General features: G+C 45.3%; 1 protein-coding gene across 1 annotated transcript in view; it reads left to right on the top strand.

The window, feature by feature from the left end:
- Window positions 1-24,116, top strand: part of ELL3 (elongation factor for RNA polymerase II 3) — a 250,716-nt gene that overhangs the window by 154,810 nt on the left and 71,790 nt on the right. Inside the window, exons 5-6 of the mRNA XM_085644350.1 lie at window positions 18,512-18,765; window positions 22,097-22,221. Of these exons, the coding sequence (XP_085500476.1) occupies window positions 18,512-18,765; window positions 22,097-22,221 (379 nt within the window). The remainder of the gene's footprint in view (window positions 1-18,511; window positions 18,766-22,096; window positions 22,222-24,116) is intronic.

The raw sequence follows: 24,116 nt of genomic DNA, 5'->3' as shown, positions 1-24,116 counted from the left end.
TACGGATCCAACTGCGTATTATAGCGGCTAAAAAATTCACTCGGGAACCCATTAGGCCCGGGAGCCATCACAGAATTGAGCTCTCCCAGGGCCGTACCCAGCTCCTCATCAGTTAAGGGAAGCTCAAGCAGGTCACGCACTTCATCTGACACGGCTTTAGGCGGCAGGTCGGCTAAGAATTTATCGACGGTAGTCGCTTGCAAGCATTCCCGGGGGGCATAGAGATCTGCATAATAGGTAGCAAAGCTCTCCGCTATAGTAATAGGGTCGGTGATCGGTACCCCCTTCTCATCCAGAAGGGCCTGGGCATGGAAGGTGCCCTGGCAAAGCCGATGGAGCATCTTGCCGGACTTGTCCCCCCATTGGTATATCCTGCTACGCGTCGCCAGCCACACCTGGCGGGCTTCATCCATCAGGAGGGCGGCACAAGACTGTTGGGCCTGAAGTAATTGCCCAACATACTGCCCGCCCCCTTCCTCCCGAGCCTGGCGTTCAAGTACCTCTATGGTGGCCTCCGCCCGAGTCAACTCCTCCCTGCGCTTACTGCGAGCCGCTGCGCACCAGGATATATCCACGCCTCGTAGAGTAGGCTTCAAGGCCTCCCACAAAGTCTCAACGCTAGACACCGACCCCTCATTTGAGGTGAAGTATTGAGCAATGGCCTCCCTCATATGTGTATCATAGTAGTCATTCTGCAGGTGCCACGTTGAGAGGCGCCACCTAAAGGATTGTCTCCCCCGGCCCATATATAGCTGAAGGGACACTGGAGAGTGATCTGAGAGGCCACGGGGTAGGATGCCAGTCAGCGCCACTCTACCAGCAATCGTCCGGGGAATAAAAAGGTAGTCGAGCCTTGAGAAGGATTTGTGAACCGCCGAGAGATATGTATACTCCTGCCTGTCTCTGTGAGCCCGCCTCCACACATCGATCCAGTCAAGACTAGTAACCAGTGAGTTTAATTTCATGGGATGTCCCCTCCCCAGGCTACCCTCCACCCTCACCCCCCCCCCCCCCCCCCCCCCCCCCACTACTGTCCCTGGCCAGGTCCATACCATCGTTCCAGTCCCGGCCACCACAGAGAGCACATCAGGTATATCTGCCCATAGGGCCAATAGCTTCTCCACAATTGACCACTGCAAGGGGGGGGGGGGGGGGAGTCATACAGCCTAAAACCAAGGAGACCTCTCTAATCGTGCCCCGAATAAACAGATACCGTCCCTGAGCGTCAGTCCACTGTTGCGCATGTATATATGGGACCCTGCGATGAACTAAAATCTCCACCCCCCTGGAGCCCCTCGTGAACCCCACATGGAAGATTTGTTGGTATCCATATCGCTGTAAGCAGAGTGTCTTCGTTCCCGTGAGGTGTGTTTCCTGTAATATAAGGAAATCGACTCTAGCCCTCTTTGCCTGATGCAATATAGCCCCCGCTTAATTTTGTCCAGCTTATAATGCGGAGAGTACCCGGGGCCCCCGATCTCTGAGGCGAGCTAGCCATAGGGAAGGGAACCTGCCCACATCACCGATAAAGGACCGCAGCTGTGTGCGAGAATAGTGTAATGAACCCAGAGCGGAAGTGCGACTCGGGACCTTAAACAACCCCCCCCCCCCCCAACAAACCCCCCACACCTCACAAACGCTGACGTATCTGTTGTGGCGGGGCGAGTACCCGAACCCCAATGGGGGAACAGGTACTGCCCCATCCAGTGGATCCCCAACTTACAGCCCATGTTCCTCGGGCAGGACCCTGACCAGCACGAGACTGGCAGAAAACCAGCCCACTCTGACTACCCCAGCTCTAAACCAGCCCCAAGCGTCAAGGTTCCAAAGTTCGGCACCCATGTGTAGGGCCTCCCCCCCCCCCCCCCCCCCCGGCCCTCCTCCCCCCCACCAGCAGAGGCCCCGCTAGACAAGGAGCGCCTCCGGGGATCGTGACCGCCTCTCGCCCCTCTGTCGCTGTCCCTTGGGACCCTTCTGGGCCACCTCACCGGAGGAGGAGTCAGACTCCCTGCCGGGCAGCATGTGCACCCTCACTCGCACTGTTTCATCTGTCCATTTAAAGACCTCCTTCGGGGTGTCAAAGAAGTGTGTGCGGGATCGGTATACCACCCACAGGCGAGCAGGGAGCAAGAGGGCATATGGGAGTTTAAGGTCTCTTAGTCGGGCCTTCGCGGCCATGAACGATTGGCGCTGTTGCTGCACTTGTCGTGTATAATCAGGAAAGATTAAGATGCATGCATTTTCATATAGCAGAGGTTCCTTGACCCGGGCCTGTTTCAGTATGGCATCACAGTCCAGATAGTTCAGGAGCTTTGCTATCACCGGCAGTGGGCGAGCCCCCGGCGGCGGTTTCTGCATGAGCGCCCGGTAGGCCCGCTCCACGACGAAGCATCGTGACATAGCGTCCGGCGGGCGCCAACTTTCCTACCACTGCGTGAGGAAAGTTCATGTGGTATTTCAACTTCCCGTTCTTTTATCTTGTGTCCTCTTCCGCCTGCATCCTGCCACTACTCTCACTGCTCTGATACTTTCCCTCCGTGTTTCAGAGCTGCCACTGCCCTACTTTGCTTCAAGAAAGCCACAGCCAACCCTCCAATCCAGCATAAAGTCACCTTCCTTCACTACACTCCTACTTTTACAACCGCCTTGTCTTCTACCACCTCCCTTCACTTATTTCCATCCATCATTCAATGAAGCCTTTTCAATCTAGATTTTGTGCCCCTGACTTATTTGAAACTGCTTTTTGTCCTTTTCCCAACTTCATCACATCTGCTTGCGTCTAGTCGGTTTGAGTCCAAGTTAACTACTCACTGTGCCCCTAACCCTTGGATTGGTCTACTACCCACATTGTTTATGGCCACCTATGTAGTGGTTCTATTGGTATGTGCAGCACTTTTTGTTGAAACGCTAATGTCCTGCCAAATAAATAACTACATTCAAAAAGAAGTGGGCCTGAGGAATGTGTGGTTGAGATGTGAAATAATCTGACACCAGTTTGATGCCCTGGCTGTTCAAAGAACGACCCTCCCTACTGTGTGCTCTAAAACTGAGACAGCGAGCTAGTTTTGACTTGGTGTTGAAAGCTCATCCTGCTTGAAGCCCGGCACACTGATCATGCGAGATTTGATGTTCGTTCATGTTGGGGATGACCAGGAGGTAACGTTGACTTAAAATCATTTCTGGTCGAATTTTGCAGGCCCAGCAAATTTTACACAACTTTGGCTGAGCTTAAGACCTACATGAACTGTGAAAGAAAAAAACTGCCTTTTACTCAATCCTCCTGTGGAGTAAAATTAATGTGCTCTAGGCAAACAAGGGAAATAATCGAATTTCAGACATTTTGTCTGCAAAATATAGTCCACCGAGAAGCGCAGGAACCGCGACCTGCCCACGAACCCGTCGGCTTTCAATTAATGGGCAGTTCATTGGCTACCTACTGCCTCTTTTATACAGTGGATCAGGAAACTTTCGCGGATTTGTTCTGCATTACAATTCCTACAGAATGAAAAAAATATTGCCCAGTCCTATGCACAACCTGGACGTGAGGGATGTATTTTGGCAAGCTGAAATAAGATTAATTGAACTTCTCAGGAGCGTGGGTCTTCCAGAGGGAATGTATTTGTACAGGAAGGGTTCCAGGCCCTGGAATTATTGTTTTAGTAGGTGCTTTATCACAATGTGTTGAATGAGTACATATGGATGGAGTCTAAGAAAAGGCAGATGCCATGGGCTGGTTTTATTTCTGACATGTGTATGGCTGTCATATGGGCGATCAGGCACTGGTTCTACAAACACTCTAGAGGTAAGGTCAAGAACAGACATCAGTTATTCACCTAATATTGAACTCTCGCCGTTGACCCTGTTCCCTGCTCCGTATTCTTTCCCCAGTAGTTGGGAAAAAGGGACAAGTCAAACTCACCTCTATTTTCAGACCATTGGCTTCCTGCCATTTCCAGTAACTACCCACAATCCCCCAATCCGCTACAGTCGCAGTAGTGCCTCGTTATAGGCGTTTTATTGCAAGCTGATGGCTAACATGGAATGTGGTGGGTGATGGAGAACATGAAGCCGGGAGGGCAGGGGCATGCGGCAGGGTTGTTCAGGGACCCCGCTGGGCTCCCAATCGTTTCACTCTGCTGATGCGCAGTTTCCCGGGCACACCACTTGGTGGCCTAGGGATCCCGTTAGTTGCTCATTGCTTATTTACTAGGCTATGTAGTAACTATGGTTGAGTAGGTATTATCGCTGATACTGTCCCAGGAGTTGGGTAGATGGACCTCTCCCCCCTACAGGTAATGAGCTGTGAGAGAGTTACAGGACGAGGGACTCTGTGGGTGAGAATTCATAACAAAAGTGGAAATGCAGTCGCTAGCCGCTGCCTGCATTGGTAGCAATGCAATATACGGACCACCACCGCAGGAAGTGACGTGTAACAGAACTATCTAGAAGATGAAACTGAAAGAGAAGCCATTGGTTATACATAGGCCGCAGATTGGATACGTACGGGTGCCACTGTTTATGGGTGATTTAGCTGGGGACAGGGCTAAACAATGAGCTCCGGGATGAATGAGTGGTTCTTGTTAGTTTGCTCCTCTCTTTCCACCCTGGCTTTTGTCTCTCAGCCCCCACCCCTCGCCATTTTTACCTGAAGTGATCACACTTCACCCATGCTCTCCTACCCCACAGCTTCAGAGAACACGTGTGATATTACATTTAACATGAAATACATATTTTATATGGTAACGCGTGCCAAGTAGGGTCGGACTGGGACAGAAAATAGGCCTGGGCACCGAAAGAAAAGTGCCCCGAATTAGTTTATTAGATTGCTAAAAAGTGGGCCAAGTTTGTAAATTAGGATAGCTTTAAACTAGATACGCTGTGTAAGTGTTTTGCAAATTATGGAAGACTGCGTGGATTTGAACTTGTCGCAAGCAGTCTTTGTTTTAATATTCCAGAAACCCTCAGGCAAAAACAGCCCAGCAAACCACAAAACTGACCCACAAACAACCAACAAGACGCCCCTCACACTGACCTGTCAGACCAGCCCATCGGGCTCTGCCTGATTGCCCTCTAGGCCAGTCCAACACTGGAGCAAAGCCTATCTTAGAATCACTCCTAGAAAAGTGGAGTTTCGTTTGTACCTTTGTTCGTCTGTTGTTTTTGCCTGTACACGCACACAGTAGTTCATTAACGTTGAAGCCGAGCAAAAGTTGTGCTTTGTACCCAAATTAATTCATTTATGTGTAGTTACTTTATTATGTTGGACTTTACTTTATTGCTCTCTGCATAATGCAAAAAGCAGTGCTTTGTCAAAAAATGTATATCTTGATTTTTTTTTTTTTTTTTGTAAATCATTTTTTTTATCTTGGTACAGGGGACATTTTTCTGATGTGTAACAGAGCTCATGATGAGTTCCGCTTTTGCCTCCTGAGCTGAGGGTAAAGATGGGCGGGAGGAGGAATGGCACCTCTGAGGGCATTGATAACTGCATGGGGCAGAGCCATCCCTTAACCCCTTGAGTGCCCATGACGAGATGGTCTCATCATGGGCCGCGGTTGCGCTGTGCCCATGACGAGACTATCCCGTCATGAACCCCGCCTGCTAATTCAACGCCCGGCACAGGGCGGGGAAAGGGCGGGGCACACAAGGGGTTAAAGAGATAAAAGATTTTGGTTTCAGGGAATGTAGCAGTACAAAAACAACCAAAGAACTCGGCAATGCTACCAATGATTTAAAGAGGGGTTGGCAAAAACAATAGTGACCGTTTAGGGTCATTAAAGCATACATGTGTGATTTACAAATTAAATCATTTTGGTACTGAAATAAAATACATTAAGCAGGATAGTCAAAAGGTGTTCAATGAAAAAGTGCAAAGTGCAACAACTGATTAAGCCAAAACTGAATGTGGTTATTAAAAAACAGAGTCGAATGGCCCGCCCATTGAGTCAAGGGTCGAGGATCATTTTATTTTAAATAATCCAAAAAACACTTGGTTCGGTGTTCATAGCATAAGTGTGATACAATTTGGCTGGAGGGGTGTGGGAACTAGAGTCTTGCACGACAGAGAGTCAAGGGACAACCGTCCGTGTTGTTAAATTAACTCAGTTTGATAATGTGTGCGAGCCCATCAACATCACTTAAACATTTTTTTTATTTAATTAGGTTGAGCCAACTAGACCGCGCCCATGCTGTCTTTTGCAAGGCATATTGTGGTTTACCAAATACATCGAGGTACTTGGAACCTGCCCATTGCTTATCATTGATTAAATTTCCATGTAATTTTTATTTGCCTGCTTCTTATTCATGTCCCGACTTCTCAATCTTGTGTTTGTCCCTCCCATGAAGCATTCACACTTTTGAAGAAAAACTTTTTTTCTTTTCTGTGAACCCCTCCGTTAAAGTATGTGTGTTTTTGAGCCGTCTCCCTCGTGTAGATCTCTCTGCCTGCACTCCGTATTGCCCAACTGCTTCTCCCGCAGCCCTCCCTCTTGCACTCGCCCATGTGCTTCTTTCCACTGCTTACGCCCACCTGTCCATCCTGTGTTGCTATCTCCCAACCCCTGAATTGTTTTCACTCCGACTCCACCCTCACCCCCCAGTTGCTTTTGCATTCCCTTCAGCTCTTCACCCCCTGATGCTTTTGGGTCCCTTGCTGGGTTGCTTCAGCCCGTCTCCAGTCCTCGCCTGTGTTTTGTGCCCCCGCCGGAACTCCCCCATGTTGCTTCGAAGTTCTACCCAACCGTCTGTGTGTTTTCTGCTCCCCCTCTCACCCACTATAAAAAAAAAAATGCTTTTGCATATTTTATTTTTATTTTAGTTACCAATCCAACAAGCATCCTTTTGTAGGCATGCATATGTGGTGCAGGCGCCTGCTTTTAATTTTTTTTTTTTTTAATCATTAGCCATGCTGCATAGCATTGCAGACGCTGAGCAGCGTGGCCAACACCATTGGCAAACCCAATATGTCACAAAAGCAAGACCGAATGGCTTTACCTGGGCTTGTTTTGTTTTAAAATATCAAGTTCATGAGCGAGTTAATAAGTGTACGAGTTAAGCACACATAGCAGTGTTCTATTACTAAATCCTAAAAGTACAGTAAACTACTTTTTACCATAACACAAAACTTTATGGGTTCTGGAAGATGGACGAATTATGGTTTGCTCCCACTGTTTATAGGCTGGAGGAGTTTGGCTGATAAAAGGTTGCTAGTCTAGCTGAAGTGGTTGTCCTTTATCAAAGGAAAGTTGCGTGGAAAGTACTGATTCCTGCACATTCCTCAGCAACATGTTTTTGTTAGGAGAGGTCATTATTTCAAGGGGCATGCCCCAAAGGTAATTTTGGCACCTGTGAAACACGTCTCAGCTGGTTACTGTGTGCATAATGTGATATGGCTCAGAGTGCAGTGTGCATGGAGTATGCAATGAAGGGGAGTCTAGACCAGTGGCCTTCATCATCTCCCGTAACGATAATGCTACATGACCGTTCCCTGTGCTGATTATCAAGAGCACCCAAAAAGAAAGATGAGAAATATGTTCAGCGGTTACTGCCATAACAGAGCCGAATACAAACCCCTTCCTGTAACTATGGGCCATATGTACAAAACTTCCATTTTGCATTTCCTAAATAGCTAATTCGAAGAAAATGGAATGTACTAAAATATAGAATTCATAATATATCTATTAGAGAATCACTATTTAGGAAATCCTAAACCCTAAAGACTCATAATTACGAACGGTTTTGCATTGCCAAATTTGAGATTTCCTTAATAGGAAATCACAAATTTGGAAATGCAAAACAAAGGGTGCCTAACCCCCCTCCACCTTTGAGCCCCCACCCCCCCACCCTCCCTCCCCACAAAAAAAATGATGCACATGCAAAGCACACAAATGCCCTAGGGGCCTGTGCACTCTACAGGGCACTTTAAAAAATGCATTTTCAATGCATTTTTTTTTTAATTGCACATGGTTGACATCAACATCAATTTAGGAAATGCTTTGTACATGTGCTTAGGACATTGAAATAGGAAATCCCTATTTGCGATTTCCTATTTCGGGAATCGCAAAATGCAATTGGTAGAAATCACATTTTGCGATTCCCTAGCTGCCTTTGTACATATGGGAAGGCAAATTAGCATTTCTTAACTGACCGAAATTGTAATTTGGTCAGTTAAGAAATGCTAACTTCTTTGGTAAATATGTACCTTAGAGTCTTGTTCCTAGTACTTTTTCACACATGCAGCTACCTACTCTCGGCAAGGTGTCTTGGGGTGCAAACAGAGAGGCTGCTGTGAAATTGCGTGAAGTGCCCCAGGCAGTGGTCACTGTAAATTAGAGCTAAAGTTAAACTGGGACAATTTGGCATAACTGCAGTTGTATGAATTCGAAGCATCACAATGCATTGGGCCGGAGCAGGAGAGGGAGGGGCCGCTACTTATAAATCTTCAGAACAAGTTGGCCTGGTTTAGCAAGCTGTCCTCCAGGAAGACCTAGGAGTTGCTAGGAGCGGGTGCCAGAGATGAGCCAGAGTACAGCTTGTAAGGACAAGTGAGTTTACTTGAGTGCGAAAGAAGGGGCGAGGCTGGAAGAATTTTGAACCCATCATTAGTTTTTCGCAGCTCCATGGAGGTGATCACATTGACCCACTAGGACCTTAATAAAAGGGCCAAACAGACCCTTACATAGAACCAACAAACTATCCTGTCAGACTCCAGCGTAGCATTTGAGAGTCCCCCACAACCCCTATGAGACCCTCTTATAGCAGACCATCACATAGACCCAATGCATACCCCTGTAGCCCTAAGCAGATCCCTCAAAAAGCCTTCACAGCCTTAAACAGCCCCTAACAGTGATTCTGTTAATCACATTACCCCATTAAATCCTTTTACAGATCTCTCTGTCTCAAAAGATCCTCTCAAGGCCTCAGCAGCTCTTTCATAGCTTCCATCACACCCTCAAACAGCGTTTCTATCTTTTATAGCTTCCATCAAACCCTCAAACAGCGGTTTTATTAACACTTACATAGCCAGAGCAGAATCTTCGTAAAAGGTGCTTTTAGCCCAGTCACATGCCTCTAATAGTTCTGACTAGGCGGTCTCGTAGCCCACAACAGACTGCCATAATGCCTTTACAGAAGCCTCAGCTGGTCCCTAACAGAACATCAAATAGCCCAAACTAACTATCACATAACCACAAAAAAGAGGTACCACATAGCCTCAACAGTCACGTAGGAGTGGATTTGGCAGATTCGGGGCATCCACCAAAGAGCATCAGATGTCATGTCCACCCTATTGAAAGTGCATAGACATTCTAAATTGGACTGGGCATCTGCCTCTTTTTGTCAGATGTCCCACATCCACTAAACTCTAAATCAAGGTCTCTTGTCCTTTCATACCCTCACATATCCTCAAAAGACCCCCACCCAGCACATAACAGACATTACTTAAGAGCAACATCTTACAAACTGACTCTCAGCACTCTGCTAGCAGCTAGCAACTTATTTCATAACATAACGTTTATGGAGCTCCTTGAAAGGGCAAAGTTTAGTTTAAAGAAGTCAGTTTATAACCGACTTCACTGGAGAAAGGTTTTCTCCCTTTCTTTGGACTGGTGTTAAAGTTTTTTGTGCATTTTATATTTTTGTGCATTAATAACAACTTGCAGAATGTGGATTTACTCTCGAATTTACATATACACGCTGACATACTGCCATTCCATTTGAAAGAAATTTGTTATGTCTTGTTTAACGTTTTCATGGGTTATGTTTTGCTAGGCCTAAGTGCCATCTTGCTCAACATAGATGTCTCCTCCTAAATGTAACAGTTTATCATTTCTGCAGCACACAGTCAAGCAGTCATGTTTGTGTCTTTCCATTGACATTGTTCATGCTCTTCTCAAAGAAAACTTCCCAAAATGCACACAGTAATGTTGCACTTCTGCTAGCTCACTGTTCTGCATTCCGTCACAATAGTTTTCTGCTGTTATTGTAACTAGTTTTGTTGCAGGGATTCTGCACATATACAGAACTATGCACAGGAAACCAGGACTTCGGTGTATTGTGGTGTACCAAAAACACGCCTCAGCGCCCAGAACCCCTATCTGGCTACCTATAGTATCCCATTTGTTCTCCGTACTACAGCGGAGCTACCAATGATTGGATATCCTAGAACATGCGACACGGGCCTCTCAGAATTTGTGGGAACAAGACACTCTTTCGCTTAGATACTCGTACCTGTTCACAATGTGAGTAACCAGAGACACTATAAAAGTGTTTACGGGAACCAAGGCATGTAGTGTTGTGTGCAAAAGCGGCAAGATGGCGGTGATGCAACACACAAACTAATGCTAACTTAGCAACGTCTGCTGGCACCCCCAAACCCTCACGACACCCTCCCCTTGGGCAGTCCTACGCACAGTGATCGAAGCAGAACACAGAGTTCAAAAAGTCTGAGCAACAGGAGCTTATGCGACTTGGAAGTGAAGAATGTCAATAGGGTGAGAAATATGGTATAGTTCTGTTTTAAAAAAAAGTATATATATCCTTCTGGTAGGGTATTAAAAAAAGTAATAGAAAGGAAAAACAAACATAAAAAAAAATGTCTGGGCGGCCTGTTCTTATCAATCCCTTAGCGTGTAAGTGCAAAAAGTGGTGACAGCTTCCAACAGGAAATCATTGTCATCGTCTGAAAATGTAGACGCCATCCAGTTAAGTAATTCAAAGGAGCAAACCTGCTCATTAGCGATGGGTGCTTCCAGCACCATCGGTGGGCAACTTGCATGGTACTCAATGTAACTTTGTTGCAGGAAATCACGTGCTGCTGCACCGATGTCCCACTGAGCTTAGTACTCCTAGCGCAGCCGCACATGCTATCAAACCCATACTGGAACAGTCCTGCTCATGAGACTCTAGTGGGCCAATCAGTAAGGCAAAGTCCGGGTCAGGAGACGCTGTATTTGTGAGGCAGAGATCCAAAGCCCATTGAAAAGGACATTCCAAGCAGAAGAAAACTGGTTGCACGCAAGTGTACCATGGAAAGTGGAAAGACAGGTTATAAGCCACGCTTAGTGGCCAGTGTCAAGGTACCGTGGCACTGAAGCATGTGGCTACGAAGCAGCTGCAGCCGGGCCGGGTTATGTACGACCACAAGAGGGGCAGCCATTTCGGAGCAGGCAAATCACTAGGAAGACCCCGGCTGCTAAAATGAGTATTAGTGACAACCTTACCGAAGACGCTGGAAAAAATAGAATGAATGAAAGCCGGGATCACACCAAAAGTAGTTTGAAAAGATGTTACAAGGCCAGAGCCCACAGTTTTCAAAAAATGAGCCAGCCCAGTTGTATGCGAAGCATTGAAGATAGAATGAATTAGCAAACCAAAATGTTGTGGGAGGTCAGTCTTTAAACGTGCTTGAACTTCTGTTCTTGTATTAGCCACCTGCAGGACATAGGTCTCACTGGCAGAAGTGAGAGAAACGTTTTTCTGGGACAATAAAGTCGATGTTGAATGAGAGTCAAAGGAAAAAAGCGACTTGTTCCTGGCTGCAGCATTCAACCCAGGCAAAGATTCACTGGTAGGGTAAGTATATTCTGGTTCCTCATTAGCAGCTGAGGATTGTTGGACCAGCAAAGGATTAGCAACATCCTATGGCAGTGTCAGGATTTCCTGGAATAGTGGCGTACGATGAAGATAGAGGCAACCCATTCAGAATCGACCAGATGGTATAGCTTGACATTGTCAATTAAGACATATCTGTTGTCTTTGCATCATCCTGGAAGTGAAGGTAAAATAACTGTATGAGTTCCCAGCATGCCCAGACTGGAACCGGAGCTCGATAGGATGGACCAAATTCTTTTTTTGTTCTCCACCTTCTCACTGAGCAGTTCTCCAACTTTAGGCAGCCAGCCGATCACTGGAATCTGCAGTGCACCATCCGCGGTGGCAGGTAAATGGTCTTTTGCTAGACTGTCTCTTGTAAGGTCTGTAATACAACACAATGTTTATCTACGTCAAAAAGGATGGCAGCAGCCACCAAGTCTAGACCATCAAGGTCTGGCACAAACATTTTCATGCCAAAGAGCAATTCACAAGGGGTCCGCCCACCCAGAGGTCTTCTAGGGAGATTATTAAGTGCACGTTGTATGCTGTACAAATGGGCGAGCCAGTTCCTGCCAGTGCCTAGGACCCTAGCTGTTAAGGATTGCTTTAAGTCACAGTTCATTCGCTCCACAACGGAATTGTCCTCAGGCCGGTATGGAGACGAAAATTTGACCTGCACCCCCAAAGACCTCATGGATTCTTTGTACGCCTTAGAGGCAAACGCCGGACCCTGGTCCGAATGTAAGGTGTCCACTGCAAAAATTCCCACAAAGACGTGCAAATCCCTGACTACAGTTCGAGCGTCAGTGCTGCGTTGTGGCCAGACCCATAGAAAATGTGTGCACGAATCAACTGCAACTAAAATGTATTTATATGCAGTATCGGAAGAAAATGGACCGCAGTGATCCAAATAAACACATGCAAATGGTCTATTGGATATGCATAACTGTGTTTGTGGTGGCCAGGTCACAGTAGACTGCTTGATTTGCTGACAAATCTCACAAGAAAGTACATAAGTACGTGTTTGTTTATATAAGCCACACCACCAGTAACGTTGTTGCAAGATACTGACTGTAGCAGACACACCAGCATGCGCCGAGGCCTTGCCCTCGTGTGCTGCGATGATCAGTGTAAGCCTGCGGTCCGCGTTGGGAATCAACCTCTCACCAACTTTATTAATTGTCACAGCAGGAAGGGCGGAGTGGTTGTATTATGCCACAATTTATGCAACATATTTGTATGTTCCGGAAGCCAGCATGCTTCTGCAAATGTTGGTTGTATCAAAGCATAAAAAGGCTTGATACGCTGGGCATACTCTGGTACATAAGTACAACCAAAGTTCAAGAAACCCAGCAAAGATTGTAATTTTTTCAGGGTTGTAGGAGGACGCAAACGTGCGCACTTCTCTAGGAAGTGCGGTGCCAAACCGTGTCCTTCATTATTGAGCTCGTAGCCCAAGAGCAACACTGCGAATTCAACAATGTGTGATTTTGCAAAATTAACCGTAGTCCGCAAACTCCAGAATGATGCGGTCCACACGACAAAGATGCGTGTATAATTTGTCGTCCGTAAGATAAATGTCATCTACATACGAATATGCATCAGGGTCGATTGTGTCTAACAATGAGACTACACGTGCGGCGAAAACACCCGGGCTGTTCTTATAGCCCATCGCCAATCTTGTAAAATGTTTTTGTTTGCCGCCGTGTGTAAAGGCTGTCCACTGACTTGACAAGGGGGACAGGTTGTGGCTAAAAAAGCCATTGGATATATCTAGTGTTGTTTTACATTTTTTCCGAACTAGACTGTCCAATAGGGCTGAACTATGGGTATTCTGTACCGCATTCGTTCGACAATGAGAGTTCAAATGTCGGTAATCCAAAATTATGCGGTACGACCCATCTGGCTTGGACACGATAAAAAGAGGGTTATTCATCGGTGACACGCATGTCTCAATTACCCCTTGATACTCCAATTTGTCTAGTATTTCCGCTACAGGAGCCTTTGCTTCCCTACAGATGGATTATTGGGGTTGTGCCTGTGGCATGGACCGCAATGGAATCTGGTGATGGGGAGATGTTGTATCCCAACCCACCTGAGTACGGTATAAAGCCGGCGCAAGCGCTGATGCCCACTGTTCTGCAAAATGTTGCGCATGCTCCTTCGGGACACTGTGTGGAAAAAGTAGGGAGGATTACCTCCTCCCCTCTCGGAACTGCTAGAACAAAAGGCGGGGGCCAGTCTGCCTCTGCTAACAGCATGTCATATGAAGAAGTCAGATTTTCCCCCAAAAACCTTTGATAATGCGTTTTTTGTCACCTTCTATGAGAATACTAATGTCATATAGTCTGTCAGGGGGAGCCACTCGGGTGTCAGCAGTTTCAACTGTGATGAAAGATTCAGTTGCTTTTGCCTCCAGAAATGGATGCAGTGCTTGCCGCACTACTGTAACCTCCGCTGCGCTGTCTAGCAGCGTTAGTGCCCATGTTTGATTCCGGAGCTGGGTCCTCACTGTCCGTGGCATACCTCGCAGTTAAAGCGGCCACTTTTTTCTTTTGAAAAGGGGGGCGCGGACGAGGAAAGTCTTCTTGTTTTCCCTTTTTGTCACCAGCCCGTGGCTGCTCACGTCCCTGCGGGGCACCTCGACCTCCTCCGCGCTCCTGGCGATCACCTCCATATGAGCCTGATGCTTCCTGTGAAGAACGAGGAGAACGCGTATCAGGAACCTGAAATCGATCAGGAGATTTAATTCTCGCGCGGTCACGCAGTTCATAAGTGTGTTCTGAGACCAAAGGCGTAGGGGACGGTGCCCGTCCCCCTTGCTTTTGTTGTGTTTTCCCCTGTTTGTTATTCTTCCAATTCTTTTTAGGGAATTGTGGACGGCCTCCTTGATCATTTTGAGACGTCCGCTGTGCTTGTGGTTGTGCAGGCACTTTAGCAAAAGGCTTAACACCCAAACTATTATGCCCAACTGTTTTATATGCCTGGGCAATAATTGTAGGTAATTGGCGGGGCTTGTCCACATATGGGACAAGCGCCAAAGCATTAGACACCTGAAAGTTGACTGCATCACCCTGAACATTAGCAAGGATTAGATCAGCCACCACGTCATATGCTCCAACTAACCTCATCCCCAATTCGACTGCCGCCTCCTGTCCGTGTTCATCTTGAACACGTTTTATTACAGAGGGAAGTACTGTCATGGATGGTGTGCCAAAACACTTTGCATAAACTGCCGCAAATATTTTACCCCAACTCTCACAATCAGTGACTTCGGGTACTAAGTCTTTCTGCAAACTAATTATCAAAATTTGGTGCTTCTCCACAGGAGTGGTATATGGAAACACCGCATCCAGCTGGACAAATTTCTCAGCAAGCCAATAAGGTAAATCGTCCTTATGTGGGGGGGGCTTGCCCATAACCAAATTAACCATTATGGGGCTAATAGTAACACCGCCAGCACCAGCTGGTTGCTGTGCAACGCCAGGTGCTCCCGCCTGGATGTTGCGGTTCACGTACTGAACCAATGCTCTATACACATGGATTAGTGTAGTGTGCATGAGACGGAGGGCCGCTACATCGCACGTTAAATGCCGTAGATGCGGCGTGAAACCCGCCAACATGGGCCAAGTGGCCCAATCAGTCGACAGTGGGCCAGACATGACCAGTGTAAGGGGTACGAGAAGGGTGCCATCAAACCAAATGCGATGCTGCCATGCCATGAACGGAACCTCTAGAGTTCTATATGGCCGATACACAGCAGGAAGGGCGGAGTGGTTGTATTTATGCCATACATTTTCCGCTCCCTCGATTGCTGGAAATTTCACCCAGGAATAAAACACTTCATATGTGTAGACTGGGTCGGCTTGGACCACAAAGATCAGACTGACACCAGCATCTGGCACTCCACATGCTTGCAAATGCTGACGGACCGCCAAGCGGTTGTGCGCCGCGATTTCAACTTCCATATAGAAACTCGAAAAAGAAAACACTAAGGAAAAAGGCGGCAAGACAATGTTGGGTCATAATTCAAAATACGAACGATACCTTTTGTAAATTTCAAGCTTGAATCACCTATCAAAGCGACAATATAGGCAGGTAAACCGTCACCAATGTTTTCCGGAAACCGAGGCGAGGGGATTGTGAACAAGTACTGAACTACTAAAGTGCCTCATAAATAAGTACCAGACCAAACGTTAGGTGCGCCATGTTACAGGGATTCTGCACATATACAGAACTATGCACAGGAAACTAGGCCTGGGCGGCAAATTCCGTTCCGCTCGTGGAATTTGCGGAATTTCGGTAATTTCGCGTTCCGCGGAGAACGCAGAATTGCCCAAAATTCTGCTTTCCGCGACTTCGCAAATTTTTTTCTTGTTCGCGGTCTCAAAATGCGTGTTCGCGAGATATTTCTCCCCGAGCACGCAAACAGCAACTGTGAACAGGAAAAAAGCATCGCGAACAAGCAATTCCGCGTGTTCGCGGAATTTCTGCATGTTCGTGGAGATTTTTTACCGTTTCGCGGAGATTTGCGTAACGCGATTACGCAAATTCCGCCCACCCCTACAGGAAACCAGGACTTCGGTGTATTGTGGTGTACCAAAAACACGGCTCAATGCCCAGAACCCCTATCCGGCTAGCTATAGTATCCCATTTGTTCTCCGTACTACAGCAGAGCTACCAATGATTGGATATCCTAGAACATGTGACTCAGGGCATCTCAGAATTCGTGGGAACAAGACACTTTTTCGCTTAGATACTCATACCTGTTCACAATGTGAGTAACCAGAGACACCGTATAGTTTAAAACGTTTATTTCAACTAACATGCTCTGTAATGCAGTACACGTGCTAACACTAGCAAAGAAATGCATAAAAACAATATATTCAGCATGGTTACAATTCCATATAATACGAACGGGAATAGCATATTATAATGACAGTGGATTAACCCTTTTAGCGCTTTACCACCCTCCCCGTGCTACAAGCTACGTTTATTATATCAGTGGAAGTCCTCTGGGCTTGGACAGCAGAACCTCCTACCTCAAGTCATAGATGATAGGATTTATATCTCCGGACAAGCACATCTCTTCCTCTGGAAAGGTTTTGTCCAAGTGTTGTTAACTCGCATTCCGTGCAATATTAAAAGCACCCAGAAAGTGAGAAGCGCAGCTGTGTTCCATGTTATGTGTATGTGTGTGGGACGGACCAAAGCCGATTAACCAGTGGAGTTGTTTTCTGGCCTTGAACACGAAGTACAGAAGAGAACTCCGAGCACAACAGAAATAGTGAAAGGCAGACAGTTCCCATGTGAAGCAGCACGAGCAAAAGTGTTTACGGGAACCAAGGCATGTAGTGTCATGTGCAAAAGCGGCAAGATGGCGGTGATGCAACGCACAAACTAATGCTAACTTAGCAACGTCCGCTGGCACCCACAAACCCTCACGACAGTTTGTCCTGCCATCTCCGGATGACATTAGTATAGAGTGGGAAGAATCAATAGCCTTATAGTGGGATAGTGCTTAGATGCAAAGACAAAATGACGTTTCATAGAACTCTGCTCTGATTTGTTTTATCACACTATGATAATTTTGATGAGTTCCTGTGCAAGAAAACTGTACATAGCCCACAGAATTTGGGGGCAAGCCAGAGCATTCCTGATGATTTTCGGATGCTATCCGTTTTCTTATTGAATTTGCTGCTCATTTGGGACTTTACATTTTTCTGATTTTTTTTTTACATCACCCTGTATTGCTCTACTTGCTAAGAGCCTTTATTTGCATTTATAATTTCTATATCCCACCTTTTGAATTTTTATAATAACTCTTTAAAATTTCTATTCCTGCTCTAGAATCCCATCATTCAGTCAGTTCTTGCTTAATTTACTATATTGTGACACACTATAAGGTGCCTTATCTTGGGTATACATTGCTTCATGAAATAGAAGTTTAACACCTATGGTTGTGCTGTTGACGTAATACGTCAGGGTGCACAAGTTTAGGGGATCCTGATGCCTACACTAGCATGCTTTCGTAACTCAAAGTGGGATCTCTCAAGGCTAAGCAGGAACCAATGGGTGAAGAAGTTTTACAAATCCTGATCATTGTGAATAGAATTCCTCTTACATTACAGGAATGTGACGTATCGACAAATGCCGAGAAAACGTAAATTTTTGTTCATGTAAGGGGTGTTGCGTTTTTCAGTTACACTGAGCCAACCTTCTTGCAAACTCCAAGCCTTTGCGAATTGGTTTGAGAGTACAGCTTCTGAATATATCTGGAACCATTAACTTGGTACCCATGACGAGCGGAGTACTCTTGGCCACCATTATGTGTCCCCTAAACCCCACTCTAAATGAACCTTGTATGCCTTGTTTTTTCCGGCCACTTACAAGTGCCCACTGAAGAGACTTTCTGGCTGATTCTTTGTGTGTTACGGTGGCTGTGAGGCCTTTTGGTCCCGCTCTTGATAGTCTGGGTGTTTTCTTGCAGATGTTGGTGAGTGAGTGAGTATGTTTTCTTGTGTGCCACACAAAGGGAACTGAATCATTTGGATATACATAAGCTAGAAGCTGTTCGAGGGCGTCGACGAGACCTCACATATTTGCTATTTCCATTAATATGTATGTGGATGTCTTTATTTGACGATCATTTCTGTTGCATCTCATTGTGAGTCATTTTGCCAAGTTTATGTCCAAACCACACCTAGCAATTCTTAGAAGTTGTCTACGTGATCTGTGATCGTGTCTTTACCTGCTTCCAACATGCCTCAGACAAAAAAGAAAAAACCTTAGTGTGCAGATTTTGTAAAAGTAGACGCTGTTTTGTAACTTTAGATCATGGGATTATTTCTATGCTGACATTTTACGTCTGTGGTAATGTTGGTGAACATAGTAAATCTGCTTGGATGTGTATTTTTAGGTAAAGGTGTAAAAATGCAGAACAAGTCGGACTCTTCAATGGACTGCTCACCTCCCGAGAAGCCACCGCCTGTGTTCTTGACTCCGGCTGCCAAGAAATGCAACTACACTACTAGTGAGCAGAGACCTCTGCGGGAATGGCTGGTCCACCAGCTTGCACTGAAACCTCACCGTAAAGCAGACCTTCTCCTGCGACTGGAAAAGACCAATATCAACCTGAAGGACAGAGCAGACCTATCCCCTGTGCTAGAGCTGGTGAGAAACCACACTCCTAAGAAGCTTTGTGTACATTATGAAGATCCATTCCGGGCCTGGGGTTTGTTTTTGCACGGCTTCCCCTCACAGCCCACAGGTAAACTCTCAGAGACACAAGGTTGACTATAGAGAAAATCCAAGAAATACAAGGGTAGCTGTTGAGCTAGGACTTGTTTTAGCTAACCTCTACTAAACACACGGCAAATGATATATGTCCCTAGAAAACTCCTGGAAATTCTGTGTGGACCGTTACCTGCACGAAGTAAAGTGGGACAGGTGATTTACCTGGATACATTTCCAAAACACAAGATAGGCTTTAACATCGCTTAGCCCTGTGTATACTCCTTGAAACATAAGGCAGACCGCGAACAGATGGCGAACATCAGAATGGGTTACCCAGAGTGGGAAATTGTGGGGGTCTCAAACGAGAGAAAGCTCAGACCCACTTGTCATCAGTAATCATAGTAAACAATCTGCAACTGAAAGTGGAAATCATCAAACAGGCCTTTACTCTTTGAGTAGATGTGCGTAGGACGTCTAAGGTTTAAAGGGGCCTACAGAGAATGTCATCACAAAAGGAATGTATGACGATACTACGCGATCATGTTGATCGCGGTACCTTACAACGCGGGTTTTACAACGCAAGTCGTTTCAACGATTTGCGCTGGATTTAGGGATAGTACGATTTACTATTCCAACACCAGTCTACGTACAGTAGGGAAGGTGTTGGATAGTAAATCGTACTATTCCTTAGCTTACAGCGCCCTCCAGCGCAAGTCGTTGAAACGACTTGCGTTGTAAAGCCCGCGTTGTAAACCTACCGCGGTGAAACGCCCGCGTAGTAAAGGTCGTCTCCCGCACAAAAGATCGCAATCCCCAAAGCAGATAACACTGAACTAAGTAGATTTTTACAATGCATATTTTTTGTAATTGTTAGTGATGCAGGGCTAGGTGAAGAGATCAATTGTTCATTCACTGTGCAGTGCATGGCACATCTCAAACATTCACGCTGGGCTCACTTTCCACTTCTCAGGATGGAATGTGAGATCCTAGTAGCTTCTGTTTACGTGCAGTGGCTTGGGTGAGCCCTCCAGGCCATCTCTGATGGGAAGCTGTATCGATCCTTTCCAGACTCTGAAACAAAGGGGAAGAGCAGGAAGACTAAGAGGGTGGTATTGTTCTCTGTGTGAAGCATGCATCCATCCTCCATCCTGCACACACTCTATTTTTGCATTAAGACAAATATTGCTGATTCCTTCCCATTTGTGAATGCGTTACCACTCTAGTTCGGGAGTCTGTAACTTTTCAATGTTTTGCAACTAGATTACAGTCGCTAAACATTGATACGTTGCATACTAATTCGGTATTTAGCAGGGACACCCAGTACACGCCCCTTCCACATACAAAATCACTGTGGGTTGCAGTCCCATTTTAAGAGCTGTTAAACGTTCACCAAATCCTAAAATCGGGTTAGTACATCAGAAAAAGCAGTTTTGCAGTCACAAACTACGAATTGGAGTGGTTGCAACTGTACAGATTCTTTTACTTCTAGCCCTTAATTTGCCTGAGAATGGGTTACTGATTGTATAAGTGTAATCTTTGCTGGGTACCAGGTGGCTGTAATTACAAGACGTGTTAAAAAAACAACCGGAGGCTTCTTCATCATAGTCTTCGTCCATATACCTAGTGTATCTGGATGGGCTCAACCTTGGTATCTAAGGGAGCTTTGGTTATTGTGTGGGATCCTAGATTAAAATAGTCTAGAGTGTCCTGAGGGTTTATTTTATTTTCAATGGGCACCCTTGCAGAGTCCAAACAGGTGGGGATGCACTAAGGAAATTAGTATCCTCTGTATCCCTGGGTCAACGTGTTTCAGCCATCGCACCAATGCCTTATCAGGCTAGTTTGCTTTCGTCAGGACCTCGCACGGATCCTGTTAGCATCCTATTTGTGTGCATTCTATTATGAGACGGAGATAATTAATCAAGCACAACATCATTACATATACCTATATCCATGCCTATCCTTACACATGTCTCCATCTGATCACTGTGATCATTTCCCATCAAGTGGGACCAGTGTGTAAGCAGTACAAGTGTTAGTCTCCATCACAGTTTCTCTAATAATGTGCACATACTCAGCATGCACTAGGTTGGTATACAGTGTGCACGTATTATCCTTGAGATTACCAAGATATTGTATGTGCTACACTCATCGTGCATATAAAGTGTTATTTTTTGCTCGTTACCCTTTCTTCTTAGCTTCTTATTTAGAGCTCCAAAGCAACAGGTGGACCTGGTAGTCAAACTCTGTTAACATATAGGTAAAAGACCATCCATAAGACTGTCCTAGTCTAGGTTCTCCTAGTCCAAGGACCCATCAAAGCCCCCCCCCCCTTATGCTCCACTTACTTCATCAATGGTCACTTCCCAGCAAGTGGGGCATAAAAGGTCAAATTTACACTTTATATGCATGATTAGTGCAGTACATGCAATATATTGGTAAGGATAATAACTTGCACACTACACCAACCTAGTGCATGCAGAGTATGCCAAACTTTTTAGACTAACTGTAATGGAGACTAACAATTAGTACTGCTCACACACGGGCCATGCTTGATGTGAAATGATCACAGTGATCATTTGAAAACGTGTAAGGACAGACGGATATATTTAATGATGTTGTGTTTGATTAATATATCTCTGTCTCTCTCATCCCAACAGAGAAATGTGTACATAGAGACCAAAGGGGTCGGTATGTATGACTATGGTGAATAGAAGCTTCACAATTAAATGCACAGAAATAGGATACTAATGGAATCCTTGCAAGGTCCTCATGAAAGACAACTAGCCCGGTGAGGCATTTGTGTGATGGCTGAAACATGTTGACCCAGGGACACAGAGGATACTAATTTCCTTAGTGCATCCCCACTGTTATTGGCTTCTTTAAAATAAAATTAACCCCCAGGACAGGCTAGAGTATTTTAAATCTAGGATCCCACCTAATAAGCAAAGCTCCTTTGTCTACCAATGTTGAGCCCGTCTGGATACACTAGGTATCTGACGAGGACGCTATGATTAAGAAGCCACTTGGAGTCCCAGTGGGTGAGAGTCCTTTAAACACGCTAGGGTGATCCCCTTGGGCAGGTATGGAGAGATAGGTTAAGCAAGGTAGGGGTTTCCTCCTGTTTTGAATGGTTAAACGTTTGGGAAGGTGAGCAAACTTGTGCCATGACCAGACACACATGCAGTCACACACTCAATCACATTCACACTTGTGCACTCTGTAATTTTTTCAAATCAACCTTTGGTAATCTTGCGACTCCTTTCAGGTTGGAAGACTGAACCCCAAGGACAACAGCTATTCTCTGAAGGAGGAGCTCTTCCACCAGGTGCAGAAAGACTGGACGGGATACTCGATTGAGGAGAAGCAGCACATTGCGCGGGTTCTTCTCAGGTGTGTCCACAGGATGGGGACTAGCTTTGTCCTGCCTGGAAGCAATTGTGATTATTTTTATTTGAGGAATTTCTTTTCAGCATCAGATAAGTCCTTTTCACCCACTGGCCACAATGCTATGCCCTTTGCAGTTGAGGATGACCGCGAATATAGCTCAGTCCAACCCCAAGGCAGGCGGAAGAAGGAGGCCAGGGAAGCTATGTTGATGTGTGATCGCCGCCTTCTGCCAAATTGATTTTGGGATCATAATAGCTTTTCCAAAGTATATCCTATCATAAGGCACCCTCGCAGCTGTGCGCACTGGTTCAAACCCCCGCATTCCTTTTAGAGCAAACAACCTATGGATCTACTGGACCAAGCACTGACTATTATGCAAAATGGCACAAAAATGTCATTAAAACTTAATTAACATTTTTGTTCCGAGATTTTGGAGATACTTAAAGAACAGTGGCTGCCTGTTAATCACCTGGAACCAGGGACAATCAAGGAAGTAATAAACAATGGTTCCTTGTGGAATAATAAAATTAAGCACACAATAAATGTACCATGACAAGTATTCATATGAATTATCAACATGAATTCAAGTAGGAAGATGAAGAAAGTTTACCAGTAACAAGAGTCTTAGAACACACTTTGATATAGAACATCTATTTCATCATGACTGTGCTCAGTGCTCAACTGATCAAACATAAGCAAACATTTTTTCATTTTGTTCATTTCTTTCCTCAAACACACAGATTCTTTATCATAGGTAATCTTCTGACACTGTAAAAGAACAGCAACCTTGGGTTTATTGTTATTCCTGTAAGTAACTCCCACTTCCATTCCTTCTTGGTAAGGGTCCTCTGGGTGCACTAATTAATTAGCCTAATTTTCTCCTCGCTATACACTTAATAATCCTCCATACTAATTGTACCTGCTTTCGGACCAAACCTCACTTCCAAATTTATCTACTTTATCTAGTGCTCTTTAATCTCCTGCCCTGATGATGAATATTTAAACTACTATAGGCCGAAACGCTGTCAACGTTTTGGGAAATTGGACCTTACTTGAATTAACTTAATAACCTCTGGGATATTTAAGATTCAATCTGTACAAACAACATAATAATCAGGGCCTCTGGAATGAAGCGATTTTGCTGACCTGGCATTTTTCGCATAATTATAGATTCGCCGCATTTGCCACAAAATACATCATCTGCTGCATAATCTGCAGATTTAGAAAAAAAAAATGTTCTCTAGCTCAAACGGTTCAAAAGGTACTAAAAACGCAGCAACACGTGCTGCTATGCAGTGGAAGCCCCTTTGCTATCCTTGATTGGTCACCTTTATGTTGCCTTTTGCTATATTTGGGTGCTAAACTCCTACTAATTTGGTGCAGCCAATGTTCAGACAGTATTAGCAAGTGTAGAAATTGCAAACGAATGAAGTAATACTATCACAAAAAGTGTTGCATTATGCCGCATAATTTGCCATTTCATACCAAATAATTTACTCAAACCTGCAGCATAATGTGGCCATCTCCTGCCGCATAATTCAAGTGCCCCTGATAATAATCATATAGTCAATTTCCTTTCGTTATTAAGCACACCATTGTTTTCTTAAATTCTTCCGCTCTTTGTGATCACTTGGGCACTGAACATGATCATGATGAATTAAATGTTATATATTCAAGAATGTTCTATGGCTATTGCCACTAATCATTCTTAATATCAGTGACTGTCAAGGTACATTTGTTGTTTGCTTAATCATTAATTCCAAAGTAAGTATTGTTCTTTACTCTTGTAAGATTTTGATGGGCTTAATAACATTGTCTCCTGACGAAATCTGATAAGGTGGCCTTGGTGTTGTTTTTTATTGTTGTTGTTTCCAGTTTAGGGCAGCAGTAGTGGGTGT

Source organism: Triturus cristatus, chromosome 3_1 (genome assembly GCF_964204655.1).
Source record: "Triturus cristatus chromosome 3_1, aTriCri1.1, whole genome shotgun sequence".
In the NCBI taxonomy this organism is placed as follows: Eukaryota; Metazoa; Chordata; class Amphibia; order Caudata; family Salamandridae; genus Triturus; species Triturus cristatus.
The sequence above is the reverse complement of the archived record's forward strand: the minus strand, read 5'-3'. Positions and strand labels throughout refer to the sequence as shown.